Source organism: Phascolarctos cinereus, unplaced genomic scaffold, assembly GCF_003287225.1.
Source record: "Phascolarctos cinereus isolate Bilbo 61053 unplaced genomic scaffold, phaCin_HiC Scaffold_5;HRSCAF=322, whole genome shotgun sequence".
Lineage (NCBI taxonomy): Eukaryota > Metazoa > Chordata > Mammalia > Diprotodontia > Phascolarctidae > Phascolarctos > Phascolarctos cinereus.
In genome coordinates this window covers 7444926-7462851 of record NW_027555958.1, presented here as the reverse complement: position 1 = coordinate 7462851, position 17926 = coordinate 7444926, and the positions used below count along the sequence as shown (strand labels likewise).

The window sequence follows — 17926 nt, the reverse complement described above, 5'->3', positions numbered from 1 at the left end:
AAACAAACAAACAAAGCTTTTGAAAAGAGTGGGGTGACAAAGGGTTTTCTCTCTAGGATCAGTGATTTTAGCCAAGTAAGGCAGTAATGGCCCCCATAATCAGAAGCTATTCTGGAATACTTGAAGAGAAATGCCCCCGCAGGCAGTTGAGTCCGTGTTTCCCACTCTAGTCTGCAAGAGCTGGAGCATTTAACAAATTAATTTAGGACTAGGGAGGATTTGTTAGCTCTCACTTCAAGGCAGGATGAGGAAATCTAGGGAAGTCACTTCTTAAACCAAAACTCTGTCAAGCTAGCATATGCCTTGGTTAATTGCCTACTGCTCTGTCCCAAGGGCTGGAAGACAAAGAGAGGCAAAAGAAGGGCCCTTTTCTCAAGAAGCTCGCCGTCCAATAAGAGAGGCAACCTGGAAATGATTCCGCACCAAGAACACACACATAAATGTCGATACGGCCGATCGGGGATACCACAAGGAGAAGGTGCTAGCACTGAGAGCATCCAGACCCCAAACAAAGGACCCGAACGAACCTGGAGGCACAAAACCGAGGCTGAAAAGCTTCCTTGAGAGGCGTGCCATTTTCTATCAGTCAGTTGGTAGGCATTTGTGAAGCACTGACTACGTGCCAGTCACCATGCTAAAAGCGGAGACCACAAGGAAACACCAAGACAGTCTCTGCCCTTTCGGAACTTAGGGTCCAGTGAGGGAGACACCATGTCAGCCTCTAGGTAAATATAGACTCTATACAGAGTAGGTGAATGGTCATCTGATGGGGAGCCCTGGCAAGGGGGGCCAGAGAGAGGGACCCCAAAGGGCTTCCCACAGAAGTGGCCAGACAGGGTGCAATGTGGAGGGAGGGCACTCCAAGCATTTGGGCAGCCAGTGAGAAGGCGTCAGGGTGTCCAGGGATGGACTAGGGCGTATATGAAGAAAAGCAAGATTGTAGGATTGTGGTGGAATGTAGGAGGAGGGAAGCAAAGTGTTAAGAAGACTGGAAAGGTAGGAAGGGGCCAGGCTGTGAAAGGCTGTAAAAACCAAACAGAGGCATTTCTCTCTGATCCTGGAGGGAGTAGGGAGTCCCTGTAACTTACTGAGTAGGAGGGTGACACCTAACCCTGACAGCAGAGCAGACTTCAGGGAGGGAGGCCAGTTAGGAGGCTATCCCAATAGCGTGAGTGACGGGTGGTAAGGGCCTGGAAAAGGGTTTTGGCACCAAGAGTGGAAAGGGAGGGATGTAGGGGAGAGATGTGAAGACACAGGATGAGATTTAACAACAGACTGTGTATGTGGGAATGACGGTGAGGTTGGGCAAAGAGAAGGAGCCCCTCTTTATGTGAGCTGGGGAGAAGAAGAGGGGGGGAGATGTTTGGAGTGATAGGAGATACGTAAGAATGGAGAAGGGGGAGCTCTTGGGAATGGTCTCAATTTTTGGGCTGAGTGAAAGCTGAGGTTCTTGGGGGAAGGGGAGACCCACGGGTGGCTTGTGGCGAGATGAGGTTTGGAATGCTGTTGTCGCAGGTGGAGTGAGGGCTTTGAGATCAGAGAACCCATCTCTATCGTGGATCCAGGCATCCTGATGTCCCACTCCATTCAATGGGAAAGAGGTGGGTGATGGGACAAATCCAAGGTTGGTGTGGGCCAGGCACAAATAGAAACAAGAATGCACAGTTGAACGAACTCACTAAGAGAGAAAGGAAGGGAGGGTAGCAAGTACAGTGTCAATGGCCTGGGAAAGAAACGAGGAGGGAATGGAGGTCGTGGCCAAGATGGAGAACAGGCTTAGCGGGATTAGGGAAGAGGGAAGCATCTCTCCAATGTGAAGGCCTAGTGCACGGCCTGGTATATAGTAGGTGCTTCATAATTGCTTGTTGATTGACCCACTGATTTACAGATGAGGAAATGGAGGCCCACAGAGGTGACTGTCCCAAGGTCACACGAGTGGTAAAAATGGGACCAGAGGTGCTCAGTCTCCAGATTAAATAGCAGCATCCTTTCCACTGAACCACTGACAATCTAATGAGGACTTTGCAATGACAAATTCTCGATGACTATCTTGATGTCTCAAGGTACAGTCCACATCATCTGCTTCTGATGATTCAGGGTTGGATCGGCAACATTTCTGTGATATCAGAGGTCCTCTCTGCCTGCCCCCCCTCCTCTCGTCTGCTCCTCCAATGGTTAGTAAAGTCATTTCTCATCAGCCTTTCTACTAAGAAGGAGCCGCGAGGAGAAGAGAAGGAAATCAAGTACGTCCGAGTTGGATGCTAACTCCAAGCCTCGGTGACCGCCAGCATCAGGCGGACTGAATGCCTCCTCGTGCACAGGATAATGGTGGCTTATTTTACCTGCGCTGAGCAATCTCTGAAACAGTGGACTCATATATTAATAACATGTACCCTAGAGCTCATAAACAGCTGGGACGTGTGTCCGGATCACACACCTGGTCATTCACACGAAGCTGGCACATGCCAACACAGGCAGTGGTGGTGAGCTGCTGAAAACTGCTAGACTCGGTCATGGGGAAGCGTAGTCTGACCACAAAGAAAACATTCAGCAGCTCTCCCAAAATACAGCTGCAACTAATTTAAATGAAAATATCCTGTTCTCTGCCAGGGATATTGGCTTCTTTAGAAAATCATTTCTAAAGGAACTTGTCAGAGAGGAAAAAGTTTGTAAAGAAAGTATTGCTAGTGGCGATCAGGTGACAAAGAGCGAATGCACTGAAGGTGAGAATCAGAAGGGAGAGGGATCTCAGAGGCCAGTGAGTCCAACCATTCCTCCAGGGCAGGAATCCACAGGAGAATAATCTCAGCAAATGTTAAAAACATGCTTAAGGTTCCTATTGGTAGAGTGGTATAAGAAGCTTCTGAGTCAGAAAGACCCAGGGGTCAGGTCTGACCTCTAACAAACATAGGCTGCCTGCCATAAGTCGAGTCTCAACTCCTCAGTGACCCTGGAAAAGCTCTACAATCCTGAGTCTCCTCCTTTGGAGGTCTCTAGACCCCTTTGGCAGTCAGGTAGTGCCAACAGTTCCATTCTCAGATAACAGTTTTTTTTTTTTGGTTGGGCAATGGGGGTTAAATGACTTGCCCAGGGTCACACAGCTAGCAAGTGTCACGTGTCCGAGGCCGGATTTGAACTCAGATCCTCCCGAATCCAGGGCCAGTTCACTATTCACTGTGCCACCCAGCTGCCCCCTCAGATAATGGTTTTAGAGGCATAAAGTAAGGATTACAAAGCATAGCCAACATATTGAAATCTAGTTCTCAGAATACTGAAGAATCCCAGGTTAAGAAGCTAGGACCTCAGATGGAAGTTGCAGAGTACATTAGAGGGGGGAGCAATTCGCTAGGAGCGAATTACAGATCCAGTCCCATTTGAGATGATGATGGGATGCTCATTAATGTAGATCACTGGGTTCAGATACTGGGCTACAAGGAACCTGGGAGTTAGTTACAGCTGGGCGTCTGGTATAGTCACTAATATTTCCTGTAACCAGAAGCATCATGACCAAGAAGGCAGGCTATCCCATTTGAAGACAGTCTTAATATTTACACAAAACTTCCACCAGCTAGTTCTCCTTCTGTCCTTCTGAGAAATACAGAATAACAATGGCACCCCATCTTCTACATGACAGCTTGCCAAATATTGGGCCACCACTCTCCTGCCCCCCCTTCCCCCTAGGTCTTCTATTCTCCAGGCTAAACATCTTTTGTTCATTTTCTTCTGACGACCCTTTGCCACCTTGGTCACCTTCCTTTGGATAACCATGACTTCATCAATGCCTCTTCTAAATAGGACCTGGACAGAAAACTCCCAATGCAATTTCACCAATGGCCAATATGACGGGAACATTCCCTCCATTAATTAGGACTGTTGTTCTAGAGTGAGGAGGGACCTCAGAGGTCACCTAGTCCTACCTTTTCATTTCTCAGAGAAGGAAAAAAGGTGTGGAGAGGAGAGGTGACTCCGCAGCCTCATGTAGTTAGTAAGAGGCTGAGCTGGGCCCTTGTGACTCAGCTGCTTCATACTCCTATGCACACGAGCGATGCTGCAATCACTTCTTTTTTTAAGTTAGCTACAGCACATTCTTGGCTCTTTCTCCTTTGTAGATGATTTGAACCCCTTGGCTCTGTTTCTCATTAACTTTGGCTAAACCCACTGTTTCTCATCCTGTTCTGTCCAAAGAAGGTTTCGAATGGAGACTCTCCACTCACCCCTGCTTAATTTCATCTTGTTGGCTTCAGCTCCAACAGCCCAGTCACGTCTTTTGGCATTCTGATTCTCTCATTTAAGGGATGGGCTATTTTTCCTGCTTTTGTGACATCCACAAATTTGCCATCCAAGTCACTTTGTCCATAAGGAAATAGAACCTCAGAGAAGTTTCATGACTTGCCCGAGGTCAGAAAACGAGATCTGGCTGTCTGGTGATCATCTCTTTCCTTCCAATACCATTTTATTTTTACTCATCGGTGACAGTTCCACCATGTGGCCACCTCTGGTACACAGCCTCAGGAAAAGCTACTGTGAGGAAGAGTGGATGGGACCATGGGCGGGAGGCTGTGGAGTGCAATGCATTTGCTCCCCTCTCACTCAGAAAGCGTTTTCTTCTCCCCTCCTTGGGAGATGGGGCTGAGGGGATGCTCCTTAGGTGTTCTCTCTTCTCTTTTCTTATAGTTAGAAAAAGGAAGAACCACACCACTAGAAAACAAACAAGGACCATTCCTTCAAGTGGCTTCCACGATCTGTGAAGATACTGACAACTGATGGTCGACCTTGCACTTAGCGGATGCTCAGAGATGAGCCGCTGAGGGCGTTCTGGTGGTGAGCTCAGCTCGAGGCTGACAGGATACCTCTGAGAAGGGATGTGCGTGCCAAAAATAAAATGTGTGCTGTATGAATAAAGGTAAAGAGAAGTGAGAAAGGTGCCAAATGGCACCCAGTAATTTATCAGAATCCTATAAGAATCATCTCCTCTTCTGGCAAACATGACCTGTGTTTTAACAGAATTAAAACCTACAGAAGGGGCAGAGAGGTGGCACAATGGATAGAGCACTGGCCCTGGAGTCAGGAGGGCCTGAGTTCAAATCCAGCCTCAGACACATAATACTTCCTAGCTGTAAGTCACAACCCCAATTGCCTCACTAAAAACACAAAACAAAACAAAAAAAAACTAAAGAAGAGGGGTTAGGAAGCGTGCTGATCTCTTATCTCAGTAAAATACGTCCATAATTTAAGACTCACGATTTCCAAACTGTGGTGACAGCCTGGAACCATCTCCTGGTGGTTCTGGAGCATGACTGAAGGTAGGGTCACCTAGACAAAGAGAGCCCACTAGAGCGGAAAGACCACTGACTCACAAGCTGGATGGTGAAAGACCCGAAATCTAATGCTGCAAAGCAACCCCCATGACTTTTCCCTCCATAATAAAAAGGGCATAAAAAAAGGTGAATGAAACAAGCTGGAATACTTCAGATTTCAGGCCCTAAGCCCACATCACTCTAGTGCAGAACACTGGAGATGGCAGCAGGGAGAAGTACCACTTAAGAAATGATTAGGAAAAATGGGCTCAACTCCAATCTTCCACAGCACAGGAGTGGAAGATGAATAGATGGGGTATTTATCCGCATCACTGACAAAGCAGCTTCTGTCCAATGGCCTGATGGAAGACAATCTGATGGGAGGCAGGCCAAGGAGAAGTTTAACAGATATCCCGAAGCCCAATTGGAGCCACTGCCATATTGATGAGAATGGCGGGGCATTGAGGGGAGGAGACAGACTGTGTTGCAGTGGCACTGTCTGAAGCCTAAGATGCCCCAGAGTCTCTGAGAAAGCCAGTCAGGAAACCCGGCCATGTTGAGGAAGCAGAAGCTGAACCCTCGAGCTCGAGGACAGATGGGTATGTTTGAGGGTAGGTGGTGCCATCCAACCACTACCCAGAAACAGCTGCACCAAGAGCAACCCCAAATACCCCAGCATGGCAGGGGTACGGAGGATGGCAATTCACATCTTTCAAGCTTAAGGGGGACACAAATGCACACAGACGCACACAACGGATTTCTCCTCCAAGCGAGTGGTGACAAAGAAGGATGCTACAGATGACTCGGGTGAGGTTTCTGGGGGCCCTCCCCCCTCGCTGTGGCGCAAACTCATAGATAACACTTTTAGAGAAAATTACCTTGAGAGGAAATGATTAATCAGGGAAAACCAACAAGCACGCTTGCGGTAAGATTCCAGAAAGCCTTCCACCAATCGCTGCTGTTGAGGTAATTGTTCTAAATCCATCAATAAAGCTAAGCTGCCCCTTCATTGACTGCAAACACCAATTTCTTTCACTCGGGATTATAAGTTGATGTCCACGGTCTCCCTTCTGCCATTAGGGTGATAAACAGTTTAAGCTACATCAGGATCTGACGCGTAGATCAATTCTGGGTCCATAAAGAATCTACACAAGGGCTTCCGGGACAGGGATTTACTGCGCCCCGTTTTTATTCTCTCTTGCTGGTAAAATTACTTCTGTCAAACACTTACGAGAGTAAGAAAAAATGTAAAAAAATTAATTTTTCATGGGCCGCTGGAACGGCCTTCTTCAACGCAGAAGCTGAGAGACGAATATGTTTCTACACTTAAAAAAATTAGGCTGGGCAGCAAGCGGAGAGTGGAGAAACTGTGATCCCGCTCCTTGATTCTGCACGCTCTCCAGCCGACAGCCACCTGAAAAGCGGAGAGGAGCTGTCGAGATCTTTCTCTCAGGGCAGGCGCGGGGTCTCACGCTACTGATGCCAAATGATATTAGACATTTAATTTCCAACCTCAGGTACTCAAATGTAAAACCTTCCAACACTAATAGTCATAAACCAGTGGGGCATTCCATTGCGCAGAATGGATTTTTCTATTTTTTCCTCCCTTAATTGAGCGGCGCCTCCTGTTTGGTGGCTTGGCCCATGACAAAGTAATTTATCTAATTAGGAGCCTCTCATGGTTGCTGAAAAAGACAGGAACCCCAGGATACCTGGCGAGCCAGAGAGGAAGACTTTGGAAAGTTCTCTGGAGCTACTCAAAGTATTAATTTAGTGTGGGAAAAGGGTGCTGAGAATAATGGGAGCCCGACGTGACACATGTTTTCTCTGTGATCAAAGTCGGCGACAGTCAGCCGGCACGTTCTCCAGGCTCCTGGAATTGGAATCCTGAGGCTATTTCTCTTCTCCCCATGCCTGCTGCCTACAGAGTTCCCTTTTTTATGACTAGCAAATTCAGAATTCTTCCTGGGCAGGGCAAAAGAGCTGAAATTAAAAGAGGGGTCGTTTGGGTGCTTGCCTCTAAGTCTGTGCTAATGGTAACCTCAAAAGTTAAAAAAAATCACCTCCCCCAACTGTACATATACATTGTGCCTTTCCCCATCATTTTATTGGCCTGTGTCTGCACTGAAGTGTGGGCTACGTGGCTAGCCACAGGCACTACCCTGAAATTGCACGTGAGGGCATGTGTGTGAGGAAAATCATGAAAAATGGCGGGCAAGCATTTGGCAAACACAGTAGAAGGCGTTTTCTGATAGACTAGGAGCTCTCTAAGGGTCGGGATGGGCTTTTGCCTCTTTTTATCCCTGGCACTTGGCACACAGCAGGAGTTTAATCCGTGCTTGTTGACTTGACTTCCTTCACTTTTCCAAAAGGAAAGTAACAGCAAGCTCAGTGCTTCGCATGGATGTTTCCAATACGATAAGTAATAATAAAAAAGAAATAAAGAACTAGAAAGACAAAAAAGGGAAGCTGACCAATACTCATCTGCTTGGAGCCCAGCTGAGCGCAAAGGCCCCATCTCCCATGACATCCTGGCCCAGCTTCCTTCCCTCCAGTGCCTTTCTCCATTTGCCAGACGCATGATTCTTCCTCTTGGGCTACTTATGGGCTTTTGCCCACTTTGTTCCAAATCCCTTTCTTTGCTTTTTTTTTTTGTAGGCCTTGCCTACAAGATTCATCAGCTTATAGGGACCTAGACTAGGATGTAATTCAGCCCAATCTCCTCATTTTATAGGTGAAGGTACTGAGGTCCAGAGAGTTAATGACTTGCTTAAGGTCACATAGGTAGTAAGTGGCCAAATCAGAATTCAAACCCAAGTCCTTTGAAATTTCAAAGCAAAATTTCTACTGTATCATCTAGCTCCCCAAACATGATACATGATGGTCTTTCTTTAAAATCTAGTTTCCCCTAACTGTCCACCCAGCCTACACACTTCCCAGGCTAGTCTTTCCATACAATGTACTTGGACATTTATTTGTGTCTCTGCTGACTGTGAGCTTCCTACTGAATCTTCCTTACTGAGAAGGAAAGTGTAGGCCCCAAGTGCCCACTCCATTACGAGATGTTTCCCCTAAGAGTGCTTGTTTTAAATACCTGTGAGTTGACTGACTTTTGCTGCTCAGAGGAAAGACGCTAAGGGTTAGAGAACACTCAATCTACTTAATTGGCCTCGGTGTAATAGCTAATTTAAATATGTGTAAGCAAACGCTGCAGAGGAAATCATCTCTAACAAAAGGATATTTGCTTAAAAGGTTTAGGTTTTTTTTAATCATGGATTTTTAGATAAAGTAATAAGGTATATTCTAAGATGGTTTGTTTAAAAGGCTGCTTTAACTTAATTTACATTTTACTTTCGTGGTGAGGTCAATGGTCTCTTAGGAAAAAAAAATCCCTGAGATACTGATGTCATAGGTATCACAGGGCCATGGTATTTAGAGCTGGAAGGGGCCCCCAAGGCCATCTGGCCCAATGGACTCATTTTACAGAGCAGGGAATTCATTCCTGGAGAGGGGCCTTATGCAAGGTCACATGGGTTTGAGGTGGAGAGGCAGCCTTGGAACTTCGGTTAGAGGCCGTTCCATGACATAAAGCTCATAGTCCAAGATGTTAGAGGTGCTGCACAACAGCCTTCTAACTGTATAGATGAGGCAGAAAGTCATCTCCTACCCAAGGTCCCAAAGTCATGCTAGTAAGCCAGAGAGTCGAGAAAGTAAACCCAGGCCCTCTGGCTTCCAAATCCAGGGGCCTTCCCCTTGAATTCACTTCTGGCAGAGTGGAACATTTTAACTCTGGGCACACTGCGGGGAACTGAACAATATATCCCTCTCAAAGTAAGAAAGGGGTGGCATTTCTCTCCCAAACATGACATATGGCCTTGTTATTCTCAAGAATGGTATCAGCAGAAGGAGGTATGGGGTGGGGAGTACCAGCACAAAGAGAGGAGCCTTTGGTCAATTTGAGAAGAAAAAAAAGAAACCACCACCACACCCTAGTTTCTTAAATTCATTTGCCTGTCCAGGCACTCCCATTCCAGATAAAGAGCGATCTCCTTCTAACCAAATGGGTGAACAGACTTAAATTCAAGACATAGCCCTGAAAAGAAATGGATAGATCCTGCTGAACATATCTGATCCTTTCAAGGATCTGGCAAGAATGCAGAATGCCTTGCCTCACCTACAAGATACCGGGGATGGGGCAGGGGGTTGGGGGGTGTTATTAACTGTAATTTATTCATTTCCTCTCTGCACTGTGCTCAAGACTGGGAGACTTGAGGTGAAAGGCAGAAAGCCTTCCAGGGTGCCTTTGGTGGGGGACAACAGCCACTCACTATACACTACTGGGCTTTTCTCAAAGGAGAAGAAAGAAATATTGGTGCTGGGGAGCCAATGGTGCCCGGAAGGGGCCACCAGAGGGGCTTCGCAGTCCTCTTTCCCAAGGCAGGAGACCTTCCATCGCCTCCTCCCTACAGCACCCTTCAGAACTCCACTTGCAGATTCTGTGTCTTCCTCTCCCTGGGTTTTGAAAGATTTTCCTTCAAGGCTTTCACCAGGCACCGTTCCGTCAGCCAGGTCTGGAGTAAATAGAGATAAGGATGATGTTTACCCAAAGCAAATGGGCTTCTGTAGCAGCTGGTAGGTCTACAGGGAAGACTGGATGCTGAAGTCTTTTAATTAGTACAAATTATGCTAAAATTACTCTAAAACCCTATCTGATAGATTATCTACAACAGTGGGAATTCCTTTAAATACCGGTGAGTAGTCTAGGGCTGGAACGCCACGGGCAAAGCGCATCTCTGCAGCCCAGGATTCCCTCCGTGTTGCATTATTCATGGAGTCATGGGAATGCCAGCCACTTTACATGTGCACCATTATTCCCTGTGAAGAATCCATGGGGTTCTCCTGGGGTGGGGGTATCAGGAGGGAAGTGGAAGGTTGCTAGGCACCAAGGATCCATACAAGAGGACGGCCTCTCGGACATCTTGGTACGCGCCACATCAGTGGAAAGCAGATGCAGAAGGAAGAGCACGCAGAATACACCCCTCGATTTCCTTGGATGAAAAGAAGGAAGATCACAGAATCCTAGAGTTAGGGCTGAGAGGGGCCTCAGGAGCCATTATGTAGAACCCACTCAGGTTACAGATGAGGAAACGGAGGCCTGGAGAGGTTAAGAGATCTGCTCCAGGTCACCACCTGGGCAGGGATTTGAACCGAGGTTCCGTGACTGTGAATCCGGCGCTCTTCCCACTGTGCCACGAGGCCTCCTGTGGTCTGGCTGTGGTTGGGATTCTTGGCAGGAGTCTGATTTAGGTTCTCCCCGTGCTGTCAGACTTAGGAGCAGAGAGTGGGAGAGCCAGAAGGGAACCTCAAATCCCGTGGTCCAACCCCCTCAGTGTGCAGGTGAGGCAGCTAGGTGTTCTGTAAGGAAAGAGTCCTCTCTTACCGCTGCTGATGCCCGAGTTGGCAATGACTGTGGCTTCACTCCACTGGTCAGCGCTGGAGACGGAGTAGGACCGTTGGTGCATCCCATCGGGGCGCGTGTTGAAGGACACTAAGCTGATGCCACTTGCCATCTGAGACACAGACGCACTAGCAGTAACATTCCCTGGAAACAAACAAGGAAGGTGAACAACACCGCATAGGACAAGCCTGCAGAACATCACAGTGATTTCCAGGCACTGGACGCCACCCGTAGCCAGTGGGGGACAGTGCCACCTCCCTCAACCCTCCAGGGAAAATGGGATGATACAGGCTCACATCGAACAAAGCAGCCTCAGGCTACTGTAAAATATGGGAAACAGACACATGGGATGAACTTAATCCCAATGATGATTCAGCCCTCCACAATTCTAAACAGGAAGGAGCTGCCTAAAAGCTGGTATCATCACCTGACACAGATAGGAATCAGGGATTGAAAGTTCCCTCTCTTTGACCAATGTGGGCTCTCCATTCAGCCGCCAAGAATGCTGATACCAACTGCACAAGAGTGATGGAAACCTGATTGTGCAACGCGCTGCTCAGCAGGGCCCTAACTAGCAATTCCGGCACCTGAGCAAAGACTGCAAGACGGCAACCAGATTAAAGGGACCATCAAAACCTGTGTGGCCGAAGAGCTTGAGGGGGTGGGCAGAGATTGCTCCTGGAAATGTGCCCCATAGTAGTGTAGACGTGGGCCGGGGAGCCACTCCCCTACAGTACTATCAAGCTGTGTACCTGGCAGCTTCCTTTTCTCACCATCTTTGCTAAGTTCAGCTGTTCTGCCTGCTGAATGAGGCCAAGTGCTTTCAGCACCCTCTACCTTTTGGTAGCCTGGGGAAAGCTCAAGGCACACCGCTCAAGTGGTGCCTCTTAAAGTGTCTATCATCCAAGGAACATAGCACACACTGCTGGACTTTTTTCTTGATGTAATGACTAGTTTTGCTGAACCTTTCTCTCTCTCTAAAAACAAGTTTTTCCTTATAAGAAGGGATGGCTCTGGGTAGGGAGCAAGAGGTGATATGCTGGGAAATAAAGACAATGTGCAAGAAAGATATTGATAAAAATTTTTTAAAGTATAATTATAAAAATTGGGAAAAGGCTCCTTTATTGAAAGTCAATCAGTAAAGGCACATTCCTTGATTAAGAGCTACAGAAGATCCTGAAATTCTTTAGCTTCTTTTGAACTTTTTTCCAAGTATGTTTATTGAGAACAGACCTACATTTTTATAAGCAAATGGTTGTTTTGAAAAGGGGTTTTTGATAACATTAATCCTCAATTATACCCTAGTACGATACATGCCAAATAGAGATGTGGCTTTACTTGCTGAATTAATTCCTGGTCTCAAAATACACACACAATACAAATATTAATATAAACAAAATTCAGAAGAAACATAATTCATGGGTAATCCCATGCCAAACATTTGGGATTATGATGCTGTCCTCTCCATCTTTTATCTACATAAGAAAACCAATGATTTCACAGTATAAACACAGTGCTTTCTGGAGGGAGAGAATGCTAAATGCCACAGACTAAGGCCTTCTTTTGTCCGCACACTATAAAAAAATGGGGAAATTAAAAAAAAATACCAAGAAAAATCAGGCAGGCTATAGATCTGAGACATAGACTTTAGACCAATTGAGGAATCACGCACAGGAAACAAAACAATCTGCAAACCACAGAAAATGACACAAAATATGCTTAATGGTGGAAAGAGCTCTGTGAACTCCTCTGTAATAGAGATCATCAAAATACATTAACAAATCTTTTTCATAAGAAGCTTATCAACAACTACATGAAACACTAAACAAGAGAAGTATAAAAGAAAATGATTGACATTTCATTTCACATTCATTAAATAGGCAAAGTTGATAAAGACAGAAACAGTCAATGCTGGGGGGTCTATGGGAAGACAGGCACACCAACACATCTTGTTGTGGTTTGGAACAACCATTCCCCAAAACGATTTGGAATGATGAAACCAGAGGCAGTAAGCAAACTGTCCAGACATTTTGAGCTGGAGGTTCCACTACCAGACATGTACATCAGCAAAGGTTAACAGCAGAGGGAAGGGTCCCATATCGACATATTTACAGAAGCCCTTGCAGCAGCACAAGACTGGAAACAAAGTAGACTCAAAGCTAGTCAGAAACAGCCAAACGAGTCGTGAAGTAACCGGGTATGTTACACCATAATAAACAGATATGTAAACTTGGAGAAACATGGGAAGACTTGTACACACTGATTCGGTCTAGGAAAACAGAACCAGGAGAAGAGCACACCCAATGACTGCAACACTGTCCGTGAAAACAATTCTAAAAGGAATCGCAATTCAAATAAAATGTGAGTAAATGTGGTTCCAGAAAACCCACAATAAGTACCTGCTCCCTCATGAGTAGAGAGTTGAGGGTTAACTAAGGGAAGGCAGACATGGAGATGGTGTGTGTCAAGGGCTTTGCTTTGCTCCTTTTTCTTTCTTAAAAGGAAATGTGTTCACTGGGGATGGGTTTGGAGTGTTCACTGGGAGCTGACCGAGGTGCTGAAAAGTCATCAATTAAACATTTAAAAGAGAGCTCTAGGAGAGATAGGAAGTTTCCACAGGACGTGGTTCCTATCTTCACGGAACTTCAGCCTCCTAGGAGAAATGACACATAGACATAATATAAATATAAAGGGACAGATGCTAAGGATACCAGAGAAAAGGAATTCATGGGTCAGCAGAAATCCTGGGACTTCTCCACATTCAAATATGACTCTGTTGACCCCAGCTCTCAGCCCAAATGATAAACCATCTTTCTTTTGCTGAGGCCCATCGTAATCATGTGTGTTGTTTCCTCTTCCCCTCCACCATCTTTCTATCTGGGGCCATTTAACACTTGACTATAGGTTCTTCCCTAGGACCAATCTGATCCCTGGGAAGTGACAATGTAAGGAGCCCTAGGTCAGGAGCCTGGACTTACTGTAATGCCAAGTCTGGCCTTTGTTTCCTCGTGACCAGGCCATGGATACAGAGCTTCTTGTACGAAGCCCTGAGGACTTAAATACAAAATCCAGAAGGGAGCAGTAGACAGACTGTTGGCCCTGGAGTAAGGAAGGCCTCAGACTCTCACCACCTATGTGACCCTGGGGCAGTCACTGAACCTCTGTCTGCCCAGAACCAAGCAAAAGGACAGATGTCGTCTGACCCTTTTGCCTTTTTTAATGCCCTCAGACTCAGCTCTACCTGGAGCTCATTCTAAACATGAGTTTTCTGAAAATACCCTTGCAGGGCCGTGACTGTCACCTCATGCTTTCTTTTCTCTCCAAGTCTCCCAAAGATAGAAGGAGCTTGGTGAGCTGTCTCCCCCGCCCTGATCCATCCATCGATGTCTCCTTAGCTAACCCCTCACTTCCAATTTCTGAACATTCTTTTTAAAATCCAAGTTAGTGGATGACTTTTCTGTACCCCTGAATCATCTCTTTGGACAGCTAACCCTTATCTGAAAAATATGTACCTGGATCCTCAAAATTCCACTCTTGATAGCATCTCAGATCTCTTGGACCTATTTCTTTTATAGAAAGTCAGGGCACAGGTATCCACCTGTGCTTTCTCAGAAATCTTTGAAACCCACAATCCCCCAGTCTGGGAAGCGTGGTGGACAAGGCCTGGTGGCTTCTTCTGGATCATCACAAACTCTAAGATCGCCTGGTTACTTCCTCTAGAGAGCATGGCTACATCTGTTTGGTGGCCAGTTTAGGCCTAGAGGAACAAATGTCCTGGTTACAGTCAATGACTGATGACGAAAACAAGTCCAGAACCCACCAGCCACAAATGCCGGTAATCGAAGTTCCCCATCACAACTCTCCCATAGCCTCCATCCAAGGTTTGCACTCTGCTTCCCAAACTCATTCTTATCTATTTTCTCTCTCTAGTGAGGGTGGGGTGGTGTCGGGGTACTTCCATACTTACACCACAATATCACTTGTTTCTCTTGTGGCCTTTAGGATAGAGGCCTAGACCTGGAGACAGGAAGAAATGGAATCCAACCCCACCTCTGACACTAACTAGCTGCATTACAATTTATTGGGGCCTCGGTTTCTTCCTCTGTAAAATGGGTGGAATGATATCCATTATGTCTATATGTTGTTGTTGAGTTGTTCCAGTCCAGTCTGACTCTCCATGACCCCATTTGGGTTTTTCTTGGCAGAGATACCAGAGTAGTTTGCCCTGTCTTTCTCCAACTTATTTGACAGATCAGGAAACTAAGGCAGACAGGGTGAAGTGATTTGCCTAGGGTCACACAGCCTGTAAGTGTCTGAGGCGGGACTTACACTTAGGTCTTCCTGACTCCAGACCCAGTGCTCTATCCCTTGAGCCTAGCTGCACTCTAATTCAGTCACACTTCTGTCTTTCCAGATTCTCATCATGAATCTCATCTCACCAGAAGCTCATGAGGCTCCCTTCTTGTTGCAGATCTGGTGCCCACTCTTGAGAGGTCCTGGGAAGCCTCTCTGCTGGTGGTGCTGGTCAGTATTCACCAGCATCTCTTGGTGCACAAGGACCCGTGCCTTCTCTGATGGTCTAGTGCTACCTTTGATGGGAAGACCTTCCAATCTTCCCCATGTCTCTACAGTTGGTGGTCATCTGACTCACCTTCTTCCACAGTTCACCTCTGAGGAGGAGGGTGACCTCTTCTCTGCTTTGTCCACCCTTTATCTTCCACTCAGTGCCCCCGCCTTCCTTCTTGCCTCAAGTCTCTTCCTGTCTGCCTACAATGGCCAAACCCACGTCCCTACAACTTCAACCTGAGCGTGTCACTCCCCGCACTCCAGCAACCTGAATCACTCCTGGTCATCTGTAGCATCCCAATAGCAACTGCTCTGGCTGACAAGTACAGCTCCTTGTGACTCAGCCCCAATCTAGCTTTCCACTCCTGCTATGCCTGATTCCCCATAATGTTAACACCTCTTTTCTCTTGATTATCTCCAATTAATTCTGTCTAGCCTCTTTGCATGTTGCCCAGAGTTATCTACAAGCTAGTCCTGGACTCAAGAAGATCCGAGTTCAAATCTGGCCCCAGACCCTCATTAGCTGTGGGACCTTGGGCAAATCACTCCACCTCTGGTTGCCTCAGTTTCCTCAATTATAAAATGGAGATCATAATAGCACTTACCTCCCAGGGTTATTGTGAAGATCAAAGGAGATAATATTTGTAAAGTGCTTAGCACATGCCTGGCATACAGTAGGTGCTTAATCAATGCTTATTATCTTCCCCTTCCCCTCTCATCTTAGACTGTGAACTCCTTGAGAGCAAGGGAGGTCTTTCTGCCTCTTTGTATCTATCACTTCCCCTGGAACATAGTAGGTGCTCAAGAAATGCTTGATGTCTTGTCTACAAACAAGAATGCCTTGCTTCTAGTCACTCGTTTCCTTTTCTCCCCTCGCCACGGATGAAACTTTAGATACCACCTGCTCCCATCTTCTTCCGCTCCATCATTCCAGTATTTTCTTCCCAAACTGGGCCAAGTTGCTCAGTGAAATCAGTGAAAACATATGGTGAGCCCAGTTGTTGGGTGGAGTCCAGGATCATGTGGAAGGGAATGGAATGAAGGGAATTCAATCAAACCACTTTGTCTGTAGAGACAGTGTCCTGTAACTGAGCTCTGAAAATCCCTGGGTCACATGGTTACATCCAGATTTTTCCAATGGATTAGCTGAATAGTAGCAGTAAATGGTCAGCTTACACTGCTAGGTAGTGAGGATAAAAAAAAAAAGTGGCAGGTACATGTTACAGTGGATAGAATTCTGAGCCTGGAAGAGGAGCTGAATGACCCTGAGCAAGTCACTTAACTCTTGTTTGCCTCAGTTTCTTCATTTGTAAAATGGGGATAATAATAGTATCTACCCTGCAGGATTGTTGTAACAAATGACATGAAACTTGTAAGCACTTACCATTGTGCCTGGCACATAGTAGGCACTATAAAAAGCTAGCTATTAGCTATTATTATGTAGGCAGTGATACCTGAGTGGTGGTTTGAAGGAAGCCAGGGATCCTGAGGGGGAGGTAAGGAGACAGCATAAAAAGAGAGCATATTGGTATACTCTTATAAGATGATTTTGCTGGTCTGATTTAGATTGCTATTGATTCTGCTGCAGAAGATATTGAGTCCCAGTTTGACATGCAATCTCTGGACATTTTTCTTTGCATATGGGAATGTTCTTCTTCGTTGTTTGTTAAATTCAAGAAAAAGAATAAAATTTAAGTTGAAAAATCTCAAAGGATTTATTCACCTCCTGCGTGCCAGGCACCGTGCTGAGCACTTTACAAATGTTATCTCCTTTGATCTTCACAACAACCCTGGGAGGTAAGTGCTATTATTATCTCCATTTTACAGCTGAGGAAACTGAGGCAAACAGATGTGCAATGACTTGTCCAAGCTCCCACAGCTAGTAAGTACCTGGGGGCCAGATTGGATCTTGGATCGTCTTGGGTCCAGGACTAGCTTGTAGTTGCTTCTGGGCAACATGCAAACAAACTAGACAGAATCAGTTGGAGATAATCAAGAGAAAGGAGGTGTTAACAAAAACAAATATCTCTACCCTAAAGACACAGGCATGCATTTCTCAAGCAGGCACTCTTTAGACAGCAGGAGTGCCAATTTAAGTCTGAAGGCTAACCTCGTGTCTATATCCTTAGGCAAAATACCACCAAGCCAGCTGAGGAAAACGAACAAAGCCCTGGGAAGCGTCTCAAGCCAAATTTACCAGTGCCAGGGCTAACAAGAACAGAGGCTGCAGCCCTCTGGGGAGGCTTCAAGTCAACACAATGTGATTTCCAGATAGCACAGCCACCCAGCCCATCTGAAACATTTCCACGGATGCGTGTACTTTCCTAAAGCCTAAAAGAAGATCTGCAGGCCAGAACATTCCCTGGCATTTTTGCAGTGGTGATCTTTTGGCAAAGATGATGCTTTTCCTAATGGCAGTTGAGAACACTTTGTATGCCTTCGAGTCCTATAGACATTCGAGCTATTCCTATTCTTCTTCTTCTCACTCCAGTGGTCGTGTGGGAGTTTCTAGGATGAATCACTCCCTCATTTGGGTAAAAGCTGTTGCCCTACTAATCTCATTTCCTGCTTTGGGCAAGATGAATACATCAGCAGATGAGGAGAT

General features: G+C 46.2%; 1 protein-coding gene across 1 annotated transcript in view; it reads right to left on the bottom strand.

Moving 5' to 3' along the window:
- AGAP1 (ArfGAP with GTPase domain, ankyrin repeat and PH domain 1) overlaps positions 1-17926 on the bottom strand; it is a 482721-nt gene that overhangs the window by 168822 nt on the left and 295973 nt on the right. Inside the window, 1 exon segment of the mRNA XM_078154609.1 lies at positions 10738-10899. Coding sequence (XP_078010735.1) covers positions 10738-10899 — 162 coding nt within the window.